The following is a 23,689-nucleotide window of genomic DNA, read 5'->3' as shown; positions in this document are numbered from 1 at the left end:
CAATTTTCTTATAATGTGGGGGGGGGGGCGGCCTGGCCACCAATTTTTTTTTCTCATGTGGGGTCCTAGCCACAAATATTTTTTAATGGGGGGGGGGCCTGGCCACAAATGTTTTTTTATGGGGGACACTGACCACCAATATATTTTTATTAACATGTGGGAAACCTAGCCACCAATGTTTTTTTTGTTTTTTTACTGTGTGGTGTGGGGTGGACATGTGGGGTGGGCGGACCTGTAGGCCGAGCTTGTGAAGGGCGCAGCAGGGGGCCCAGAAAATTTTGTTGTATGGGGCCCTGTGATATCTGATGGTGGTCCTGTAAGCCAACATTGAGGTGGGCGATATCGGGCTGATCAGATCATAAGCCCTAGGGCTCAATGATCGAATCATAATGTAGGCAATATGGGCGGTTGGATCGCGGATCCAACTGGATTTTTAACCCTGCCCAATCGACATCTGCCTGACTTTCGGAGGGCCCCACACACGGCCGATAAGCTGCCGACTCGTTCTTCTGCAGATTTTATCGGCCCGTGTATGGCCAGCTTTAGGCACAGCCGTACGCATTTCGTATCTCACAGCCAATTAATCATAGGCCTATGAGCCTGAGAGATACATGTCTGGCTGGTAAACTGCTCTCCGAGTGCCTGCTCTACTGCTCCCTTAGCTGAAGGTTCAGGGTAGTGCACCCGTACCTCTTCCAATACTTGGTAAGTTTAATACTTTTGAAACTTCATTTGTTGTATCGAAATGAAAAGTGGCATATGGTATGTGTGCATGCGGACGATTGGACAGATACCGTACAGTATTGGCATGTGCGGCCACCTTGAAGAGAACTTTAGAATATACTATAGGTGGAACTAACACTCACCCATAGAGCATCATTAGATGCCCCACCACAATCTCAATGCATGGCAAACATAAAGTAGGAAGTCTAAGGGTCAAGTCTCCATCCTTTTCAATATTAACTAAAGAAACTGGGGTTCATTTTATTATTACAATATCACTTTAAACATACCTCCCAACATTTTGGAAACAGAAAGAGGGACAAAAAAAAAAAAATTTGCCTTGTGGAGCGTGGTGAAATTTTATTAACCACTCCTGTTTTTGTAGCCACACCCCCTAATTACCATGGTCATTTTACAAAAATTACAAAATTTGTCAGGTTACGAAAGTTTGAACACATTTCTGTGGTTTTTATGTATTATTACAGTTCTGCTAATGAAGGTGAATTGCCCTTTAAGCTGCAAGTCACAGACCTGCTTATCTTAAATTGTTACAATTGTTTCTTTGCTTATTCTAAATTGTAACAAATGTATTTAAGTGCACCTGCCACATATTCTGGGCTCTCTGCCGAAAGCCAATTACGTTATAAACTTTATATCTTTTCTGGCTGTTCAGTGCAGGAGATCAAAGAGAAAGTCAGGACATTTCAGTAACAATCCGGGACTCCGGGTTGAGCTGTCAAAATCGGGACTGTCCCACCAAAAACAGGATAGTTTGGAAGGTATGCTTAAGGGTAAGGCCACACGAGGAGATTCAGGGAGATTTTGTCGCCAGGCGACAAAATCTCCCCGAATCTCCCCGTGTGGACTAGCCCTTAAATGACAATGTGGATTTGCCAATCATACTGCCCATTTCTTCCATTTTATGTGAGTCTACTGTTATACAAATATGCCCATGGACACACAGATATGAAATCTGTTCTGGAAAGAGAAAAAGGAGGGGGCGTGGAGTACGCTTGGCAGAAAGGAACAGTCAAATGGCGTCAGGGAACAATATGAGACAGAAAGGAGACACAGGGAAAGCTAGAGACAGCAGGTGATGGGAAATCTCCAAGACATCCCAGAATAAAGGTATTTAACCAACAGCCTGTATTGTTTCTTGTTAAAGGAGAAACACACCTGTGATCAACATGAGTTCAATAAATATGAATCAAAATGGAAATGCCCCCAACCTTTGTTTCAACAAATAACGTGTCGTAAGCAGTAAATCAGAAACGGATTTCTTTTTACACTTGCAATTTCCCACTGGTACTCGAGAAGAAACGTATTAAGCGGCACTTCCCATTTAAACCCCCTGTAAACAAACTCCTTATTTCTAAAACTGAGATACAGGCCTCTCTGCCCTGGAGAACAGGGAGCAGGATAAAAGCAAAACAACCACCCACCTGTATGCTGCCTTTCTTTCCTGCTTTTCCTTTCTTCACATGGGGGTGCAAGAAAGAACTTCAACTGAACTTTAACCAGAAAAAAGGGGCCTTTTCACTATACTGCGCATGTTCTGACCCAGGCACCTCCAAGAGGATCACTGCTAACAGGAGCACAGGTTAAGATAATACAATCATGTGATGTGCTTAACTTTCGGCACCCACCAGCAATTTAATTTTTCCTTCTCCTTTAATCTCTGAGCATCAAGGGCTACAAAACTATTTTGTTCAAGTGTTTGGAAAAGAATCTCACGTTTAATAAAAGCGGCGTCACAAATCACACATCCCCCATATGTGGACAAGTGTGTGAGCTTCTCCATGAATACTAAATGCTAATTGTGACAGACCATATGCTGCTCCATATACTTCGTGTATCCTCACCTAAATGTCAGCGGCACAGTTATTTGCATCTCTATAAATGTTTCGCACACGTTCAGCATTAGTCGCAAGCTCACTGGCTCAGCTTCACTTGCAAAATACACGGCCTTTTCAAACAAGACCAGGTAGGTTTGAGAAGACATTTTTTACCTGGATATTAGAAAGTGGTGGGGGTAAGGGTTGATAAGATGACAAAGCCATACTTTTTTGTGTAATCATTAGGGATGCACAGAATATAGGATTCGGCTCGGGATTTCGGCCTTCTTTTAGCAGGATTCAGATTCGGCCGAATCCTTCTGCCTGGCCGGACCGAATCCTAATTTACATATGCAAATTAGGGGAGGGAAATCTCGTCATGTCACAAAACAAGGAAGTAAAAAATGTCTACCCCTTCCCACCCCTAATTTGCATATGCAAATTAGGATTCGGTATTCAGCCGAATAATTTATGACTGATTCAGGGGGTTCGCCCGAATCCAAAATAGTAGATTCGGTGCATCCCTAGTAATCATTTGAGATATTGTCAGTATATACAGTACCCAACAGGGATATCTAAACTGTAGTCGATTAGCTTTCATTAAACTGCAACTCCCAGAACCCAAGCCAGAGAAGTCATTGTTTGGCAACTTCTAAAGCGCCACAGGGTGGACATTCCTAATCTATGTACTGAAGGGCCCACATGATCAACAACTTTATTTGTGCTGCATAAAATGAGAAATAAATAGGTTTTTGTTTAGAGTAAAGCTCCTAGAACTGCTTCAGGCACTCCCTAAGCATCAGCATTCCACACTATTTGGTCTTTGCCTAATATCACAGCTAAAGAGGCATCAGGAGTCCAAGTAACACTGAGGAAGAAGGGTGGAGATATTTCAAGTGATAGTGGTAGGTTCCTCCTAAAACAATACAGACGCATTCCAGATTTTAAGGACTCCCAGAATACCATGTTTTGGAAACACATTTTCTTATTTTCCAGTCAGCTCTCAAGTTCTCACCATCATCAACGACTTGAATAACTAATTGTGTACGCCTTCTATTCTCTATTTTGACCCTCCTAGATATATCATCCTTATGTTATTCTGTCAAGCAGTCCCTAAGAAAGCAAAAGATCTTTTTACCTAATTGATGCTACTGTCTCTTATTGTTTTACAGATTCAGACCTGCAGTATATGGAAAACATTCGTAAAAAAAAAAAAAAACAAATGGTGCAAATCAGCATATTTTGCCATTTTGCATTTTCTAGTTACATTTTAAGCCGAAAGCCGCAGAGACTTATCCAGATTCCAGCTGCAGGTAATCAGGAAGCAGAATGTTTGCAAATTATATGGAAAAGGAATTCTGCTGAAAAAGAACGGCCTGTCTTTGAAGGTGCCCCAGAGACAGCCTTAATGCTAACATTATGTAAAAACTTGCTCGCATGCAAATAAACATTTCTTCTTTGATAATCTAGAATATGCCGTACAGTTTTGGTCTCCGTCGCTCAAACAGGACATTATTGAATTAGAGAGGGTACAGAGAAAGGCAACTAAGCTGGTAAAAGGTATGAGGAAAGACTGGCCAAGTTGGGGATGTTCATGATGGAGAAGAGGTGCTGAAGAGATGATAAGGGGATCATATAATAATCTCTCTAATGCTTTATTTACCAGTAGGTCTTTCTAGCTGACACAAGGTCACCCATTCCGATTAGAAGAAAGGAGGTTCCGTCTAAATATTCAGAAGGGGTTTGTTACAGTGAGAGCTGTGAAGATGTGGAATTCTCTCCCTGAATCAGTGGTACAGGCTGATACATTAGATAGCTTTAAGAAGGGGTTGGATGGTGTTTAACAAGTGATGGTTATGGAAGATACAGTAGCTCATAGTACAAGTTGATCCAGGGACTGGTCCCATTGCATCTTTGAGTCAGGAAGGAATTTTTCCCCCTCTGAGGCAAATAAGAAGCTTTAAACAGGGGGTTTCCCCTTCCTCTGGATCAACTGGCAGTTAGGCAGGTTAAAATAGTTATAAGGTTGAACTTGATGGATGTGTGTCTTTTTTCAACCTAACTTACTACGTTATGTTACTATGTTACTAATCTCTAACTAAAGACAAAGTCCAAGTTGGACTGCTATGGAAGAGTTGTCCATTAGAGTGGTCTAAATGACTGGTTTCATGTCCCCCATGTTTTCCTCATCCAGTTTTTGCCAGGCTGAGGCGACATTTTTCCATGGCCCCCTGCTGCCTCATGCACCTTACTAACACTAACAGAATAATAGTTACAGAATACAGTAGGGCCGGGTGCTGCATTTGCTGAAGGGAATATTTATTAATGAAAATTAACTGTATGAAGCCCTTGAGTAGAATGGAAGCCATTAATATAGCCTAGGAACATGGGACATTTCCTGGTGGCCTAAAAGTGCTCTTTTGGTCCAAGAACCTCCAAGTTCAGATCCCATTACATCCAATCGGAGGGAGCAGTGTTACTGTACTAGGGGTGTTGTCCAAACAAGAATTTTCTTCATCAAATTAAATATATCCATCAATTAATGTACTTAACAGATAGAAACAGGGAGTCCTGATATCCTGATCTATTCTGTATAGTTGGCCCTGCCAGAATTAAAATTATGGGGCCACTCATACAGTGCCAGTGACTGAACCGCTCATTCAGATTCTGTATCGTTAGAAACTTATAGCTTAACAAACCAAATAATATTACAAAGCTACTAAAGAAAGTAAAAGATTCAAAATCCCTAATAAAAAGGCTTCAAACAGACACATTTTGAATGTTGTGTCTAAGCTTGTAACATCTACTCCTTTATTCTTTCAAAACATGACTTTTTTTTATTCTAAAAGTAGAACAGCAGCTAGGAACCCAGATAAAACCAAGCAAACAGTATTCGCACTGAGCCTTCCAAACTACTATGCCAAAAAGAAATCCCACACATGCTTGGCAGTCAGAAGGTGAATGTCCCAGAAGGCTGCTTTACATGCTAGGGTGTATTCCAAGTCCCCCACGTTTATTTAAATGTTCTATGAGCATATTAATGTAGCAACCACATTAAATGAAAACTTGGCTAAGTTGGACACTAGCATTCAAAAGCCAGTATTGATAGCAGAACATAAAATCTGTTTATTACATTTCATGTTGGGTATGGGCAGAGGCTTTGGGTGAAAAAGGACTGAAACAGGACTTCTATACAAATATGCAACAGACAAGCGGGTGACCTAATTCTGTCCATTTTCCGAACTGAGTGAAGAGCAGTAAATCCTACATTGTAAGCCCACAGTAAAGTTCTGCCAACTGGATTGTCCTTGGGGTGCTATAAGGTTACAGGATGAAAAAGAGGATGAGCTTGCCAACAAGATTAGCTTGACAGTAGGAAAAAAAGCTCATTACACTAAACCAGGGCATCCATAATTTTGGAGTTCACCCAAAACTGTGATCTACCTCTTTGTAATGCCACAGCAGAACAGCAAGTATTCACCCCAAATCTTACCTGAACTGTCTTTTGAGTGGAGCTTCAAACGCAGGTTTGGGCCCCCTACTCACACCCTATCTGAAACTCAGGCCATCTACCCGTCAATATAAGGTCCCCTTTTTGCAGATGAATTGCCAGTAATCAATGAATACTGTACAAATACACTGATGCCAGATTTCAGATAAAGTTACCTGTCAAGGTGTATAAAGTCAAATCTGGTGTGTATTCCTTTAGATGTACTTAATAGGGTAGTTAAGCTAACATTAATTACCATTTGAGATATTGCCTCTTCCAGTGTAAGATCATGCGTGATTTTTAGACCCACTAAATGCAATTTGCAATCTGTGAAAGCACAAATATTTATAAATATGCCCCACATTCTTTTGTCTTTTTGTCTTGAAGCTGCAAGACTTCCTTCAATCTTGTATTTTTCTTATATTCTTAGTATACAGATTGATGTAGTATGACAGTAACATGCAGCTTTGCCTTCCTTTTCTTGGTCAACCTGGAACCAATAAGTCCTAAAAAAATTCTATCATTTTTCACAGTTGAAACACCAGAAAGCTTAGCTGCAGTCAATAAAACATGTTGACTTTCTTTTAGTATTGCTTAGCTTTTTTCCAATGGAACAGAAACCAAACTCTTCCAGCCTGTTGACTTGTCTGCATTTTTGTGGACATTACTTTCACTGACTCTACTTCATTTGCTTGTAATATTTCCATTGCAATGCTATTGATTACTATAGCCTGGATGTGTTAGCAGTGACCTCAGGGCCAATGTGATTGAAGGTTCTTCCATGTAACATACATCATCAAATATATCTTTGTTAATATTCCCTTTCCAGTAGAGGTATTCTGTGTATTCCTTTCCTGATCTTGGTTTCATCAGTTATAATTTCCCCATTGACATCATTCAGCAAGTCCAATTCAGGCTGGAAATTCTTTTTGATCTCACAGATCTTCTGGAAAGCAATTCTTGTTGTTCATGCTTGTTTCTATCTCTGTAGATGATGTAATTGGTCATTGTTCTTCTTGGAAGGTCTCTGGATCAGACAATTCAATTACAGGTATGGGATCTGTTATTCAGAAAGCTCCAAATTTCAGAAAGGCCATCTCTCACAGAGCCCATTTTAATAAAATAATTGAAAATTTTAAAAATGGTCTATTTCCTTTTTCACTGTAATAATAAAACAGTACCATGCACGTGATCCTAACTAAGATATAAAGGATCTTTAACGGAGACAAAACAATCCTACTGGGTTTAATGAATGTTTACATGATTGTAGAGCAGGAATTGGAGATCCAAACAGGATAAAAGGTCCCGTACAGGGGCGATCCTGGTCCCTCCGCCGCCTGAGTCAGCAGCAGTTGCTGCTGCCCCCCTCCCCCGGAAATTCGCTATTAAAGTACCAGGAGCAGCATTTTTGCCGCCCCTGGTACCTAGTGGGGCGCTGCAGCCTGAGGCGACAGCCTCAACTCGCCTCATTGGCGAAGCACCCCTGGTCCCATACCAGTATAATAAATGTTCTTTAACTTTCTTGATTTTTGGATTCCATTCTATTTTTTGTGATTTCCACTATGATCTCACTCTACCACGGGCTGAACTGACTTTGTTACTTGAAAATAATCCATATGTCAGTTAATGAGACTATACACCTCTCTACTCAGGTGAAAACTAGTATCTTAGTGGTATAGTGAATATACAGTACACAGTGTTTGGGAATCAAATGATACGTTTAACCAAAATGAACAATGATCAGCATCTACCAATCAAATGGAAAGCAAATGTTATTGTGTTACTGATGTAAGCGAGGACACGGTTTAATTTTTTTTTTTGTCCAAAGGGGGTTATAGCAGTAGTCTTTTTAATCAAATAATCCCAAATACTGAAAAATAAATCGATGAAATGAAAAAGTAAAGTGTATGTAGCTTTTGGACAATGTCCACTGTGGCCAGAATGTCTAGTAAGAGCTAGAATCAAAATTTACTGAGGAACTTTAATGGAAGCAGCCGCTGTTTCACTACTCAGTGGAACCAAAGTACAGTTGTATATTTATTTCATGCTTGCAGCCCTCCCTTGGTTATGTGAAACATTTTTTTGCATATATAATTGCAGTTTTACAACCTCAAGTCCTGCAAGAGAATGTGTTCCCATCTGCCATAGTTAGACTTATTCCTATTCACTATAAATAAAAGTGGTTATAGACTTTCAAAATTACTGAGATTTTGCCTAATAAGATTGGGGACAAGAAGAAAAGTTCATAGCAGCAGGGATTTATTTAAAAGAAGGTAAATTATATAATATCAGTGGAAGCTTTTCATTCAATGACTTTATTTCTGGTCAACATTGCAGAATCTACTGTGACTGGTTTCATTGTATGAGAGGGTGCTTGAAAAAAAATGTGAGGCCTTGTGGCACGAATTTTCACCTGCAAAGGCTTCGCCACACTTCGCGCAACTTCGTCAGACGCAAATTCGCTACCACTACGCTAAATCACTAAAATGCAAAGTTGCGTCTCTGCAGCTGAACGCTGGCGAAGTTTTGCTTGTGTTAATTCATCATTTCATAGCAAACTTTCACTAATGTTCATTTCTGCCTAGTAAAACTTCATTAGGGTTCACACTTTTATATTGGTAATAACTAACTAATATTTGCGATTGTTTGTATTTTTTGGTGAAATATATTTGATATTATTTTTCTATTAACAGTACATTCACATATGAGGTGTGTGGGGAGAATGGAACTAAAATTTGTGCCAATTGTCCCACACCACAAACTAAGAGTATCACACTTTATTATCCCCAATTGAGTGCAACAATAACTCATGTCATTTTGACCCACAATGTAAATTAAGAGTACTACATTATATATTATAGGTTTTTCTATTCTTTCTCTGCTCCTGCTGAGTGCAGGTAACTTTACACACTTTTTGAAGATTAAAGGAGGACTTTACTTGACCGGCTTTTGGGACAGAAAGGAAACAACCCGTTTGGATTTATTCTTTTTCACAATGGACTCAAAATGTTGCACAGCTGAAAAAATCCTGCGTGGAAGAATGGGACAATTCCTCCCAGTCTATGTCAGGGACTCACACTCCTACCTGATGTTGTTTCTGCCAATGAACTGCATATTTGTACATGTTTGTTAAATTTGTTTATTTTGTTAATTTGTTATTTTTGCTCAATTTCATCACATTTATATTTATATACTTTTGGAATTAAATTAAATATGGATATGTCCCCATGTTGAAAAAAACCCCATTAACTGCATTAACTACTGTATATATTAAAAGGGAAGACAAGATAGACCACAGTTTATGTGTCATCAAATCATGTCCCTGTAAATCAGTCTTCTAATAATACAACATACCGCAATTAAAGATGTAGGCGCCATCTAAGGTCATTTTGGCTGGTCATGTGCTTTCAGAAAGGGCCAGTGCTGCACTATGGAACTGCTTTCTGACAGGCTATTGTTACTTATACTCAGTGTAAGGCTAAGGCCACACTAGGCGATAGCGCCGCGATTTGACTCGCGGCGACTTTTCGCCGCAACTTTTCGTCGCGACTTTTAAGCAATCGCTGGGGAAACTTTTGCGCTGGCGTCTATGGGGAATCGTGTAAAATCGCCAGCGTAAAAACACACGCGGCGATCTTTTCTCTACTGTCGCTCGAAATTGCCTCGCTAGGCGATTTCGAGCGACAATAGAAAAAAGATCGCCGCGTGTGTTTTTAAGCTGGCGATTTTACGCGATTCCCCATAGACGCCAGCGCAAAAGTTTCCCCAGCGATTGCGGCTTAAAAGTCGCCGCGAAAAGTCGCCGCGAGTCAAATCGCGGCGCTATCGCCTAGTGTGGCCTTAGCCTTAGGGAGCTGTTATCTGGTTACCTTCCCATTGTTCTTTTGTTTGGCTGCTGGGGGAAAAAGGGAGGGGGTGATATCACTCCAACTTACAGTACAGCAATAAAGAGTGATTGAAGTTTATCACATTACTTGGCGCAGCTGGGAAATTGACAATATGTCTAGCCCCATGTCAGATTTCAAAATTGAATATAAAAAAATCTGTTTGCTCTTTTGAGAAATGGATTTCAGTGCAGAATTCTGCTGGAGCAGCACTATTAACTGGTTCTTTTTGAAAAAAAAATGTTTTTCCCCATAACAGTATCCCTTTAAAGAAGGAGTTGCCAGGCAATAAAGAATCACAAGTATCTCACCTGCATTTCCCAAGAACGGTAGAGATGAGACAGGGGGTACAAGTGGGCTCAGACTATCTTCCTGCAATTCACAAGGGGATTCCTGTTGTAGAATCTGGTCTGTAATATCATAGGTACAGGACAGATCTAGGACACCTGAAGATCCCACAGAACTGATGGATGCGGGCAGTTGACTTGGCCCAGCTCCTTTTCTTTCCATTTACCTGCCAATTATAAGGAGAGACAAATATGTTATATATTTACGACCACACATAGTTTATACAGGAGCAGTGGGCAGCTCCATGTTGTAATCAGATCACAGTGGTGGACAATCAAAAGGGCAACCATTTGGGAGTTTTGACCTTGAAAGCAAGTTAAGGTAAAACTTAGTCCCTGTGAAAATTAATAAAAATGCAATAACAATATTCATGAATCAGATTAAAGTGAGTGTAGGACAGGCCAGACCAGGGGTGAGTGTAGGACTGGGCAGACCATGGGTGAGTGTCGGTGTAGGACTGGCCAGACCAGGGGTGAGTGTGGGTGTAGGACTGGCCAGACCAGGGATGAGTGCGAGTATAGGACTGGCCAGACTAGGGATGAGTGTGAGTGTAGGACTTGCCAGACCAGGGATGAGTGTAGGACTGGTCAGACCAGGGGTGAGTGTGACATTTTTGGACAGCTTGAATATAGCGCATTATATTGACAAACAATCCCTGTTTTGTTTCAAGGGAAGGACATTTTTTAATTGCTTAATGGACAAAATGTCTTGATGTCCTTCATATATTTATAATAGGTGAAGGCAAAGGATCTCTAGATTTTATTCTATAAACTGGTGTCCAGATGTAAATAATCGTCTGGGTATAGGAAAACACCACCCAGCAAATCTTAAATCAATAGGATGTTGCCATTTGTTATGCACTATAGGGAAGAAAATGCTAATCTGTGTGGTTTCCACATCAAATATCAAGACCTGAAGTTTTACTGTCAGAGCAAGATTTTGTGCTATTTCTGTCACTTCTATAGACGCAGAGCTGGGTTGTGAAGAGCTACATGAGAGTGTATGTTCTTTGCTTATGGTCCCTGGTGTATTTGCCCAGTCATTTCTTTCCTGCTGCCAATGCTCCGGAAATAACATTAAGAAGACACAGAGGGGCAGAATATTGGAATAATGACGGAAAAAGGAATAACTCGAGCCAAATGATTCTTGCTGAAACAAATATAAAATGTAGAGCCGGTAATTGTATTTATTGTATTTTAGCTTCACACTTGCGGTTATGTTTTCAATGATATTTCAAGATACAGGTATGGGATCTGTTATACAGAAAGCTCCGAATTACGAAAAGGCCGTCTCCCATAGACTCCATTTTAACCAAATAATACAAATTTTTTCAAATAATTTCGTTTTTCTGTGTAATAATAAAATAAAACAGTAGCTTGTACTTGATCCCAACTAAGATATAATTAAATCTTATTGGAAGCAAACCCAACCTATTGGGTTTATTTAATGAATGAAGATCCAAATTATAGAAAGATCAGTTATCCGTAAAGTCTCATGTCCCGAGCATTCTGGATAAAAGGTCCAATACCTGTATTATAAATGTTCTAAAGGCAAGGTTCTACACAGCAGCTTGTTTATATAAACTATAGTAGAATTTATCTGTTATCTACTGTGTATTCTGTGCTTGAATGGCTGCCCTCATGGCTACACAGCAGCTTGTTTATATAAACTATAGTAGTACTGATCTGGTATCTACTGTGTATCCAGTGCTTGAATGGCTGCCCCCATGGCTACACAGCAGCTGGTTTATATAAACTATAGTAGAGTTTCTAAAGTATAAACACACCAGTTGTATCAGTGCAGGGCAACACTATATCACATAGTCATTCCATGAAAACACTTACACAACATTTTTTGGAGTCACTGTTCCTTTAAAATTATTGTGGCTTGGTGCTTTAGAAAGAACGGGTGACAAGATAATGGCAAAAATACTACAAGGATTCCACAGCGGCCCCTGCCCCCCATTTTTATTATAAAAAGCCCACTCTACACCTGCATATAAAACCTTCTCTCATCCAATCTCAAGAGATGCTCTGCTGTACTCTGGGAAGATCCCAAAGCTTTCTCTACGTTCTCTTACTTCCATGAACTAATCTTCCCAACAGACACTTTCCATTCCCTTATTAATTAGTTGCCCCCCATTCCATAAAGTAGTTTGTGTACTGGAGACCCTGCACTGCATATACTACAAGGGGCCTTATCAGCACAATGTCATTATCCAGAATGATTATTATCTGCTCCCATAGGCACAATCATACAGTATCTTCTGCGCTACCAACTGTCAGTTATTGCTATATGTCAGTAATTGCTATAGCCAAGTCTATTACCCCCAAGCCATTAGCTCTTCTAATCAAGTATTTGTTTAAAGAAGAAGTTAGAATGAATTTCTATAAGCTGTGGACGTGTGCGTGTTTCTGTTTTGGATTCTATTTTATAAAGGTTTTGGGGTTTATTTTTACCCCTATTTCCTCCCCCATCCTCCCCTTGAGCTATTTAACAGACAGGGTACGTTACAGGGTACATGTTTAATAGCACAAGTGGGGGCAAAATGATTGAAATCATCCTTGATTGCCCTTGTTAGAATGGGCAGAAAGCATTTCTTAAAGGAAAACTATACCCCCAGAATGAACACTTAAGAAACAGATAGTTTACATCATTTTAAGTGGCATATTAAAGAATCTTACAAAACTGGTCTATATATTTAAGTAAATATTGTCCTTTTACATCTTTTGCCTTAAAGGGGACCTGTCACCCTAAGAAATAATTTCAAATTCTTTTCTATCATGTTAGTTGAGCAAAATAAACTTTACTTACACTGTATTTATTATTTAAATTTTGTTTCCTTCTGTCTTGGAATTATACAATAACAGCAAGCAGGCAGCAGCCATTTTGTGGACCCGTTTATTAAGGGAAATTGTGTATCACCCCAAAATCTTGTGTATGCACCAGAATGGGGGACCTAATGTCCATGTGCAGTGCCCTACACAATTATAGAGCCTGAGGAGGGAAGGGGGAATGTGAGGAGAGCAGTGACATGTAGGAAGTGCTGAATGGAAAGTGAAAGTAATTGTCTGCCCCTCCTCTATGCCACGGGCATAGAGGCGGGGCAGGTAGTATTTGATTGACAGTTTAAATATTTAAACACCTTTATAACAGGTATGGATGTTTTAATGAAAAATATTTTTGGGGTTTCATATTTAATTTGCAAAGGACTTTCATTCTGCAGCTTTTTATGTGTAGGTGACAGGTCCACTTTAAGCCACCATTTCGTGATGGTCTGTGTGCTGCCTCAGAGATCACCTGACCAGACTAACAGGAAGAAGTGTTGAAGCAAAAGCAGAACACTGTCTGTTAATTGGCTCATGTGACCTAACAAGTATGGTTTGTTGGCATGTTTATGTGCTCAGTGAATTGTACGATCCCAGGGGGCGGCCCTTATTTTTTAAAAATGGCAATTTTTTATTTAGGATTACCCAATGGCACATACTACTAGAAAATCATATTATTATGAAAATGGTTTATTTACATGAAGCAGGCAGGGTTTTACATATGAGGTTTTATGCAATATATTTTTAGAGCCCTAGGGGGTATAGTTTTCCTTTAAAGTGCTTGTTTGAACCCCTTATGGTATATGCTGAATTACCAAACTAATCTCAAATACATCTCTAAATATAATAAAAGAAGCAGACGCCTAACAATGGCAGGTTGCCAGTTAGCCCACTATTGCACATACAGAGAAACTGAGCTTGTGCTACTGTGTCCCCTGCAGATAGATGTTACTATTATAATACACCCCCATATGTATTCCTTCTGCCCTAATAATTACATTGGCATCAGTTATTATTGTAGCAAGCAAGAATCCGACATGGTCAAATACTGGACAGGTGGCACCTCTAACTCTGCATGGGGGGGCCCAGAGCAAGAAGGAGGGCAGTGGTTTAATGCGGAAATCTGAACACATTTGGCATAACTGCGCCAGCATCAGGTTCTCGCAACCAAAATGAAGCCATAAATGTCCCTTTGTCTTATGCAACTGCGCCACCTGCAGGTACATTTTGCTATTAACCTGAATAAAATAATTTTTGCCCAAGTCCATTGGGCAACTGAAACCATGCGAGCTGCATAGCACTATAATAAGTAACCCCTGAACTGATACCAACACATTTCTATAATAACGAGCAATCTGTGTCCACATACCAAAGAAATGGCCACAGGTTAAATGCAGGCCCAGGTCAAAGGGAGACATTTGATGTCAAAAGGCTGATAAATGGTAAAAACACATGGCTTTAGTTTAGAGGCAGAGCTTTGTTAAACAATACTAGGGGACTGGTATTGTAATAAAAACAGGCCTGGATTTGTGGAAAGGCCACCTAGGCCAGCAGGATTTTAGGGGGCGGCATGCTGCCCAACCACACCAACATCAATTCAAAAACACTGGGGATGCGCTGGAGATACAATCATTTTTTAAATTTCCCATGCACCAATCCCCATTGCTCCAGTCCAGATGATGAAAATTTGCATGAATAAAGAAGGAGAGGGGACAGGGGCCTAGGGGAGCCCACTATGTAAATCCGGCCCTGAATAAAAATCAGATGGCACACACTCTGGCAAATGTGCTAAATAATTCTTGTGGTTTATTTGAGATCTCCACACAATGTTTTGAAGGCACACACGTTGTGTGGAGATCTGAAATAAACCACAAGAATTATTTTGCACATTTGCCAGAGTGTGTGCCATCTGATTTTTATTACAATACATGGATTGTTGAGACTTTTGAATGCAACAGAAGAATTTCCAGATAGAGCACCACATTGAATCGAACACAGAATCTTGCATTGTTTAACATTTGGTATTAACACTAGGTGGCAACATAACCAAGCTAATAAACTGCAGTCAACTCACAATTACAAGCATCCACCACACAGTGCAGGCAATAACCCCTTCACTCCCCAAAAACTCACCAGTACATAAATGGCCCTTCCACCCAAACTGTATTCTTTTATCTCATGCCACAAGTGTATGTTCTACCTTACTCTGTATAAACACAAAGAGGGGCATCGTAATTCTACACAAACAATAAGAATAAATACAGAAGTGCTAAGTCTACTAGAAAATCATAAAAACATGAAATAAACCCAATAGGGTTGATTTGCTTCCAATAAAGATTAATTATATCTTAGTTGGGATCAAGTACAAGCTACTGTTTTGTTAGAGAAAAGAGAAATCACTTTTAAAAATGTGGATTATTTGGATAAAATGGAGTCTATGGGAGAAGGCCTTTCCATAATTTGGAGCTTTCTGGATAACGGTTTTCCGGATAATGGATCCTAAACCTGTACTATGCTTTGTGAATTCAGGCTATAATAAATTTGCAGTGGCCCATGTGTGCACCACAACTAACCAGGTTAATTTTGTCTGTTGGTGGCACCTATCACATGTATGAGGCCATCCAAGCACAGGACATGGGTCAACTGGATTAAAGAAAAACGGAACACCCTTAAAAAAAATATCGGTAGAAATGCTGTGTTTTATATACTAAACTGACTGCACCAACTTAAAGCCACACTCTTTATAAAAGGGGTTCTTCGTCTTCCAAAGGGATGTTCACCTTCAAACACTTGTTTCAGTTCACTTGGTTTCAGACAGTTCACCAGAAATAAAGACTTTTGCCAATTACTTTCTATCTTCTATTTGTGACTGGTTTTCTAATATTGTAGTGTAAAGTTTCATTTTTCACCTTCTAAAGCAGCTCTCAGTTTGTCCCTGCCGAGCAGAATCCCTGGGTTTCATTAAAGGAGGTTGTTCACCTTCCAAAAACTTTTTTCAATTCAGTTGTTTTTAGATTGTTCCCCAGAAATAAAGACTTTTTTTCAATTACTTTCCATTATTTATTTTTCATGTTTTTTCCAAAATCTAAGTGTAAAGTTGAATGTTCCTGTCTCTGGTGTTTGAGTCTGGCAGCTCAGTAATTCAGGTGCAGATTCTGAACTGTTACAATTCTGCAACATTTAGTTGATACATTTCTCAGCAACATCTCTGGAGTATTAGCAACTATTGTATCAATTCAAACATCTGCCTGTAATGAAATCCAGAGATTCTGCTCAGCAGGGACAAAGATAAGAAATGTATCAACTAAATGTATCCACTTAGAACAGTTTATAGGATCAGCGACCCCCCCCCCTCCCGGAGCTGCTTCAGGAGGAGAGAAATAACACTTTACACTTCAATATTAGAAAAACCGTCACATAATAGAAAATAGAAAGTCATTGGAAAAAGTCATTATTTCTGGTGATCTATCTGAAACCAACTAGTTGTTTGAAGGTGAACCACCCCTTTAAGATGGAGAATTGGGCTGTTGGTAATTGCAGGCCTGGTCAGGCACAGTCAGTCATGTTGCCCAATCTTTCAGATTCCTAAAGGACACATTTCCTAGGATTATTCTATGTGGCAGATTAGCCAAATTTGCAGTCACAATGCTAATTTGATTTCCTTGTAGTTATGCAATTTGCTTAATGCCAAGTTTAAACGTGAATTCATGTGGGTTTAGAACAGAGGATATCCTGCTACATTTATAATGGAGGATATTATTATATATTACATTTATGATAGCTGTATTCTCATCTTGAATTTCAACTCAATGGGGTAAGGGTTAGATTGCATCCCCTTCAAGGCACCGCTTACAGAAAGGCCTTCTCTAATTGATTTCCTTTTTCTCTGTAATGATAAAACAGTAGCTTGTACTTGATCCCAATGAAGATATAATTAATCCTTATTGGGAGCAAAACCAGCCTATTGGGTTTATTTAATGTTTACATTATTTTCTAGTAGACTGAAGATCCAAATTATGAAAAGACCCGTTATCCGGAAAGCCCAAGGTCCTGAGCATTCTGGATAACAGATCCTATACCATAAAAAAAACAGATCAGCAATCAGCAAAATTGAATTTTAAGGGCCAGAATGTTTTGTTTCTTTTTTGAGAAAGAAGTGGCAAGTACACACACTTTACCCGCTGACACTTGTGATATATACCCAAATCACTTCTGTCGTGCTATATTGGTCCCCACATGCCCCTTTTAATTTACTCAGTATAAATGTATGGGTTATAAGCTCTGCACTCTTCAAGGTGAACCCGATATATACATATATTCTGCTCTGCCTGATCCAGTCTGTCGCAGGGTCACTCAGCTAAGGCACAGAGGGTTCCTACTAAAGTGCAAAATGGGAAAACAAAACACTGGTGTCACAATAACAAGAGTTCAGCAGCAACACAATACACAGAGACACACTACGTTACAGAATTCACTGCTTGGAACCAACAACAGACTGCTAGACTAAGACTACCCCTGTCCTTTAAAGGGGTGGTTCAACTTTAACTTAATTGTTATAAAATGGCTAATTCTAAGCAACTTTTCAATTGGTCTTCATTATTTATATTTTATAGTTTTTGAATTATTTAACTTCTTCTAACCCTTTCTAGTCTTCAAAGGGGGTCACTGACCCCATTTAAAAAAAATCTGAATGCTCTGTAAATCTGTATTTATTGCTATGTTTTACTCATCACCTTTCTATTGCAGCCTCTCCTATTCCAGTCTCTTATTCAAATCAGTGCATGGTTGCTAGGGCTATTTATTTCCTACAAACCCAGTTGTGTGTATTGGAGGGTGCAGGATTCTCAAGTAAAAACAGATATTTCTGGAATAACTCCCTTAATCATGGGCTCCCTTAATTCACCTTTAAGATAACTTTTTGCATGTTACACAAATGGCTATTCTTAAAAGCTTTTCAGTTGGTCTTTGTTTTTTTAAGTTTTTCAATTATTCATTTTGCATCATTTCAGGTTCAAGAAGGCGTTGCTTCCAGGTCCATGAGTGCAATTCATCAGGGATGGCGGACTGGTGATGGGCGCAAGTTGCCAGGGCAATGTATATAGACAAGCAACTTTGAGAAGGGCGAGAGTTAGTGATGTGCAGGTTGGGATTTCCCCGACCTGCATCTGTGTTGCTTTTATAGACCCTCCCCATGACATCACAAAAGGGGCCGGGCGAGCAGTCGCCGCGTCTATAAAAGACGAAGTTGGCATTTGACGGTAGCGGCAGGGAAAGCAGGAGAAGAGCACAACCCGCACCCATGAAGAAGCCCTCCGCAAGGAAAGAAAACAGCCTTAAAAGGGGGGCTTCAACTTTAACCTTAATTTTAGTTTGTTATAGAATGACTGTTCCTAAGCACCTTTTCAGCTGGTCTTCATTGTTCTTCTGACTCTTTCCAGCTTTCAATATAGGGGTCACTGACCCCATCTAAAAACAAATGCTCTGTAAGGCTATACATTAGGGGATTCATCAAAATTCTAATTTTTCTCATGAGTAAAATGAAAAAAAAAGTAGTAGAATCTACGATTTACCCTTATTTATCACCCACGAAAAAAATCGGATTGGGAAAAACCCTGACTTTTTTGGACAGTCTCAAGAATAATCTGAATTTTTCATGAAATTGTTGGAAAATCCCAAAATCAGATTATTGTACGAAACCCAGCGCAAACCAGAATATCTTAAAATTGCAAATAGAACCTCTGCTATGACTTCTACAGAACCTCAACAGGTTGAAGATTTTGGATTCGGACTTTTTGCATCCTCGGGGTATAATAAATCTCGAATCTCTATTTTATAGTAAAACAAAAAAAACTAAAGATTTTTTTGAGTTTTTAGCATTCAGACTTTAATAAAGAACTCCCTTATTGTTACTTTTCATTCCTCCTCTTTCTATTCAGGCCTCTCATATTCACTCTCTGCATCGCAGTAAATGTTCATGCAAAGGAGAACAACCCCTAAGTTACATTTAGTATGGTGTACACAGGGCCGCTTGGGGTGTAGAATGTTTATTTCTAAGCAAATTTTCGATTGTTCTTCATTTTTTACTTCCTTACAGGTTTTGAATGATTTGCCCTTTTCTTCGGACTCTTTCCAGCTTTAAAATGGAGGGTCGCTGACCCCATCTAAATAACAAATGCTCTGTAAGGCCAAATATTTATTATTATTGCTACTTTTTAGTCCTCAGGGCTTTCCTATTCATATTCCAGTCTTATTCAAATCTATGCATGGTTGCTATGGGGAATTGGAACCCTAACAACCAGACTTCTGACATTGCAAACTGGAGAGCTGCTGAATAAAAAGCTAAATAACTCAGAGGTAACAGATAATCAACCTTTTTTCTATATAGTTTAATACAGCCCGTTCTTAGCTGTGAAGGAAATATGAAATGCCAATGGCTGAACAAGAAAAAGTTGCTGTTTGTGTGAAAGAGTTTCTGTACCTGAGCGAGTTGATCCCACGCTACATGTGACGTCAGTGAGGCGGCCCAGTCCGGACGCGCCACACAATAACAACAGCCGCCGCCGCGGGTTTCCAGGAACAGGGTGTCCTTGTGTGACCTCCCCCAGTTGCCTCCTGTTTCCCTTCCCCGGCCAACAGCTGTCAGTCAGGGCGTTCACACACGAGCAGTTGCTGTGTTTGTGCTGCCAGGCTTGCGGAAGCACATCAACAGCCAGCCGGGGAAACACACAGCAACACTAAAATCTATTCCTTGAAGTCTAGGGTTCCTTGGCAGCGCGGGGGGCACCTGGGAGTTGTAGTCCTTCCGGCGCACTCAGCTATTGTCTATGAGCGCGGAGGAACCTCAATTCCCAGGACTTCCCGCGCCTAAACAATTGCGCGATGCTGGCAACTAGCGAACGCGCGGAACCCACTCACCGGCACAACGTGTCCGAGTAACAGACATACGGGAAGATGACTACAACGGGATTTGAATGGTAAAGGCACCGCTGACGCAAAACGAGATGATGTCATGAGAGCGGTGCGGTACCCAATGACGTCACTCCGCTAGAGCCGGACTGAACCGGGCGCCTCTGCAATGCTTTAACCCTCCCGTGTCCGCATGGCTTTGGCGTTTGGATTAAGAAGAGCGGCGGAGTCAGATGATGAGGAGAGGGCGGGAGATAAGGTGTTCCCCTGAGCTGTCACCGCTCCTCACATCAGCAACAACAACCGCCTGTCACTGGATGGAGCCGGTGCGGCACCTTCTTTAGTTCTCCCTCTGCCACCGCCGCCTTATCGTCTCCTTTCTCTTTCTAGGAAACCTGCAGCAGCTCACTGAGCCCGAGTCCCGCACAATCATGGCCGTGCCAGTCTCCTTTCAGGTCCGCGCCACAACCCTGCCAGGTACTTTCTTGCCTCTTGTTTCCTCCTCTTCTCTCCCCCCTGTTACAGCTATGGGACCTGTTATCCAGAATGCTCTGGACCTGGGGCTTTCCGGATAAGGGGTCTTTTTGTTATTTGGCTCTTCATACCTTAGGGCAGGGGCACACTGGGCGATTCGGGGAGATTTAGTCGACTGGCGACTAATCGCCTCTTCTTTGCGGCGACCAATCTCCCCAAACGTTTGAGGCAACTTCGGAATACGAAGCGCCACGTGTGCCATGCCGCAGGCGACTTTTCATTATAGTCGGCGCAAGACAGAGGTCGCCGCAAAGACAAGGCGATTAGTCGCCAGCCGACTAAATCTCCCTGAATCTGTGCCCCTACCCTTCAGTCTACTACATAATCATATAAACATTAAATAAACCCAATACGCTGGTTTAGCTTCCAATAAGGATTCATTATATCTTAGTTGGGATCAAGTACAAGATACTGTTTTATTATTATAGAGAAAAAGGAAATAGGTTTTAAAATGTGAGATTATTTGATTAGAACAGTGTAAATAATTATTAAAGATCCAAGTATAGGAGAAGGAAGAGGAACTCCAGCAGTATTACAACTTTTTATTCCAGGCAGTGGTAAATACAACATGTTTCGGGTTCAATACCCTTTATCGAGTATTGGTATTGAACCGGAAACATGTTGTGTTTACCACTGCCTGGAATAAAAAGTTGTTTGCAGTAACTGCTGGAGTTCCTCTTCCTTCTCCTATACTTGGATCTTTTGTTGCAGCACAGAGCAACTATTAAGGAATTGGACGCATATCTTTTGGAAAAACTGTGCTAACCACCATCCCCTCTTCTGTTTGGACTATATAATTATTAAAATCTACAGGAGATGGCCTTCCCATTAGTAAGAGGTTTTTTTTTGGATAACAGGCTCCCATACCTGTAGTTGCTAAATGATTGTACTCGCATATTAGACTTTTAATTCCGTATATCCGCTTTGGTACAGTAGTGTTTATCTATGGGAACAATATGGAATCTGTAGTATTTATGGATATTGTGAGTAGTAAGACCAGCTTGCTAAGTGCTGGTGCAGTTAAGGGGACACTGACTGACCTCCCCGAAGGGTAAATGCTTGAATGTTTTAATGCCTTGTGGGACGTCTACTTAGAGGCACATTTACTTAGCTCAAGTGAAGGATTAGAATGAAAAAACGTTGAATTTCGAAGTTTTTTTTTGGCGACTACGACTTCGAATCCAACGATTCAAATTAAAAATCGTTCGACTATTCGACCATTCGATAGTCGAAGTACTGTCTCTTTAAAAACCTACTGAGCACCAATGTTAGCCTATGGGGACCTTCCCCATAAGCTTTCCTAGCAATTTCTGATCGAAGGAAAATCGTTCGATCAATGGATTAAAATCCTTTGAATCGTTAGATTCGAAGTATTTAATCCTTCGATCGAACGTTTTTTCCTTCGACCGCTTGATCGAACTAAATGCGGTAAATCCTTCGACTTCGATATTCGAAGTCGAACGATTTTACTTCGATGGTCGAATATCGAAGGTTAATTAACCCTCGATATTGAACCATAGTAAATGTGCCCCTTAGTGTTCAGTTTTCTGGAAAATATCTTCAGGTGATTTGTGTGTTGTTATTAATAATGTTAATTTGAATTTTCCTGACATTTTGCTTTACAGAACTTAAAACATTATTTAAATCAGTCCCTGCCCCAGCTGAGCTAAGGTCATGTAGAGTCCCATAGGGTTAACACTCCCCTATGACTTTAAATGCCTACACTTCCTTTTTCTCTAGTTGCTGGGCAGAAACCCATGTATCTATACTTCAGTTTAGTGCTGGTGGGGTTTCCTCTTTCCCCTGCTTCTCCAGGAGGGAGTGGAATGTAATGGGTGGCTGGAGCTTAGGCCCCAGTAAAGTCTTTAGTGAAGTCGGGAATACAGGGACCCCGTGAATGAGGAGTAGTCAGGATAGGGTAGTTGTTTCTAGGAAAGTGAGGCAGATAGAAGTAGTGAGCAATATCCTCTCTATGAACTTCCTATCAGCTTCCTATTACACAGGGCTACTGAGTCGGATCTACTGGGTGAAATAGTACTGGTATGGGGTTGGAAAGAAGGGATTTTGCTGGCCCACAATCTATTAAAATGCTTCCTATTACACAGGACTAGTGAGTCGGATCTACTGGGTGAAACAGTACTGGTATGGGGCTGGAAAGAAGGGAGCGCTCGTATTGCTTGCACAGTGCCGGAATCCACTTTGCTAAATGGACATCTGCTGATAAACACCAAGAGGAGCTACGGGTTGCTCGCGAGCTATGGGTTGGGGATCGCTGCTTTAGAGGCTCCTTCTCTTGCCAAAGGCATACTAGTGTTGATTGAATTTTATATTTGTAAGTCACTATTTCTGTGCCACTGAAGTGCAAGCTGTTTTACATGCGCTAATTTTACCAAGAGCAGAGTAAGTGTAACTAGAACCGGAGGCATCTAATCCAGGGTTGAACAGCCAGTACCTATAATAATGTTTATACTGCATTACAGCTTCCACTGCCAGGAGCAACTGTTTGAAGGTGGTGACATTAGGCATTTAAGGTCCATTTATGGGATAATATAGCTTGGAGCAGTGCTGGTCACTTACTCAGTGAAGCTAAACTGTTAGCCAGGGTACGGTGTATCTGAGGCCAGATTAAGTAAAAAAAAAAACAACAACATTTTAGTATATAAAAAGCCAGCCATCAAAACTCATTCACAAAGCACAGCTATCTGGTGGCAGCCACGCTGACAGTTTGCCATTTAAAATGTACAGTGGAGACCTGTTTTTTTGGGTGATAATCATGGCTCAGGGTATAGAGCAGTGATCCCCAAGCAGTGGCTCTCAAGCAACATGTTGCTCATCAACCCCTTGAATGTTGCTCTCTTGAATGGAGGCAAGTTTTGGTTGCATAAAACCATGTGTATTGCCAAACAGAGCCTCCTGTAGCTGCCAGTCCACATAGGGCCTACCAAATAGCCAATCACAGTCCTTATTTGGCACCTCAAAGGACTTTTCTCATGCTCGCGTTGCTCTCCAACTTTGTTCTACATTTGACTGTGGCTTATGGGTAAAAAAGGTTGAGGACCCCTGCAGTTGTTGCAATATTCTGGTCTACAGTAGAGAAAAGGCATGTGTGATGTCTCCAAGGCAGTTTGAAAATCCACTTTT

General features: G+C 40.6%; 2 protein-coding genes across 6 annotated transcripts in view; one reads left to right on the top strand and one right to left on the bottom strand.

Moving 5' to 3' along the window:
* Positions 1-20,161, bottom strand: part of LOC121394167 — a 47,537-nt gene extending 27,376 nt beyond the window's left edge. Inside the window, exons 1-2 of one of the 2 annotated variants that reach the window (XM_041564335.1) lie at positions 20,024-20,161; positions 10,244-10,446 (exon numbers count right to left, since the gene is read on the bottom strand). In XM_041564335.1, coding sequence (XP_041420269.1) covers positions 10,244-10,442 — 199 coding nt within the window. In that variant the 5' untranslated portion in view covers positions 10,443-10,446; positions 20,024-20,161. Of the gene's footprint in view, positions 1-10,243; positions 10,447-19,586; positions 19,724-20,023 lie in introns of those variants that run through there. The other variant, XM_041564334.1, reaches the window with a different exon arrangement.
* A 197-nt stretch (positions 20,162-20,358) lies between these two features.
* Positions 20,359-23,689, top strand: part of gpcpd1.S (glycerophosphocholine phosphodiesterase 1 S homeolog) — a 37,818-nt gene continuing 34,487 nt past the window's right edge. For all 4 annotated transcript variants that reach the window (XM_041564332.1, XM_041564333.1, XM_018265074.2 and 1 more), the window contains exon 1: positions 20,359-20,491. In XM_041564332.1, the coding sequence (XP_041420266.1) occupies positions 20,446-20,491 (46 nt within the window). In that variant the 5' untranslated portion in view covers positions 20,359-20,445. The remainder of the gene's footprint in view (positions 20,492-23,689) is intronic.

The sequence above is a fragment of the Xenopus laevis genome, chromosome 5S, assembly GCF_017654675.1.
Source record: "Xenopus laevis strain J_2021 chromosome 5S, Xenopus_laevis_v10.1, whole genome shotgun sequence".
In the NCBI taxonomy this organism is placed as follows: Eukaryota; Metazoa; Chordata; class Amphibia; order Anura; family Pipidae; genus Xenopus; species Xenopus laevis.
This window is presented reverse-complemented; position numbering and strand designations above follow the sequence as displayed.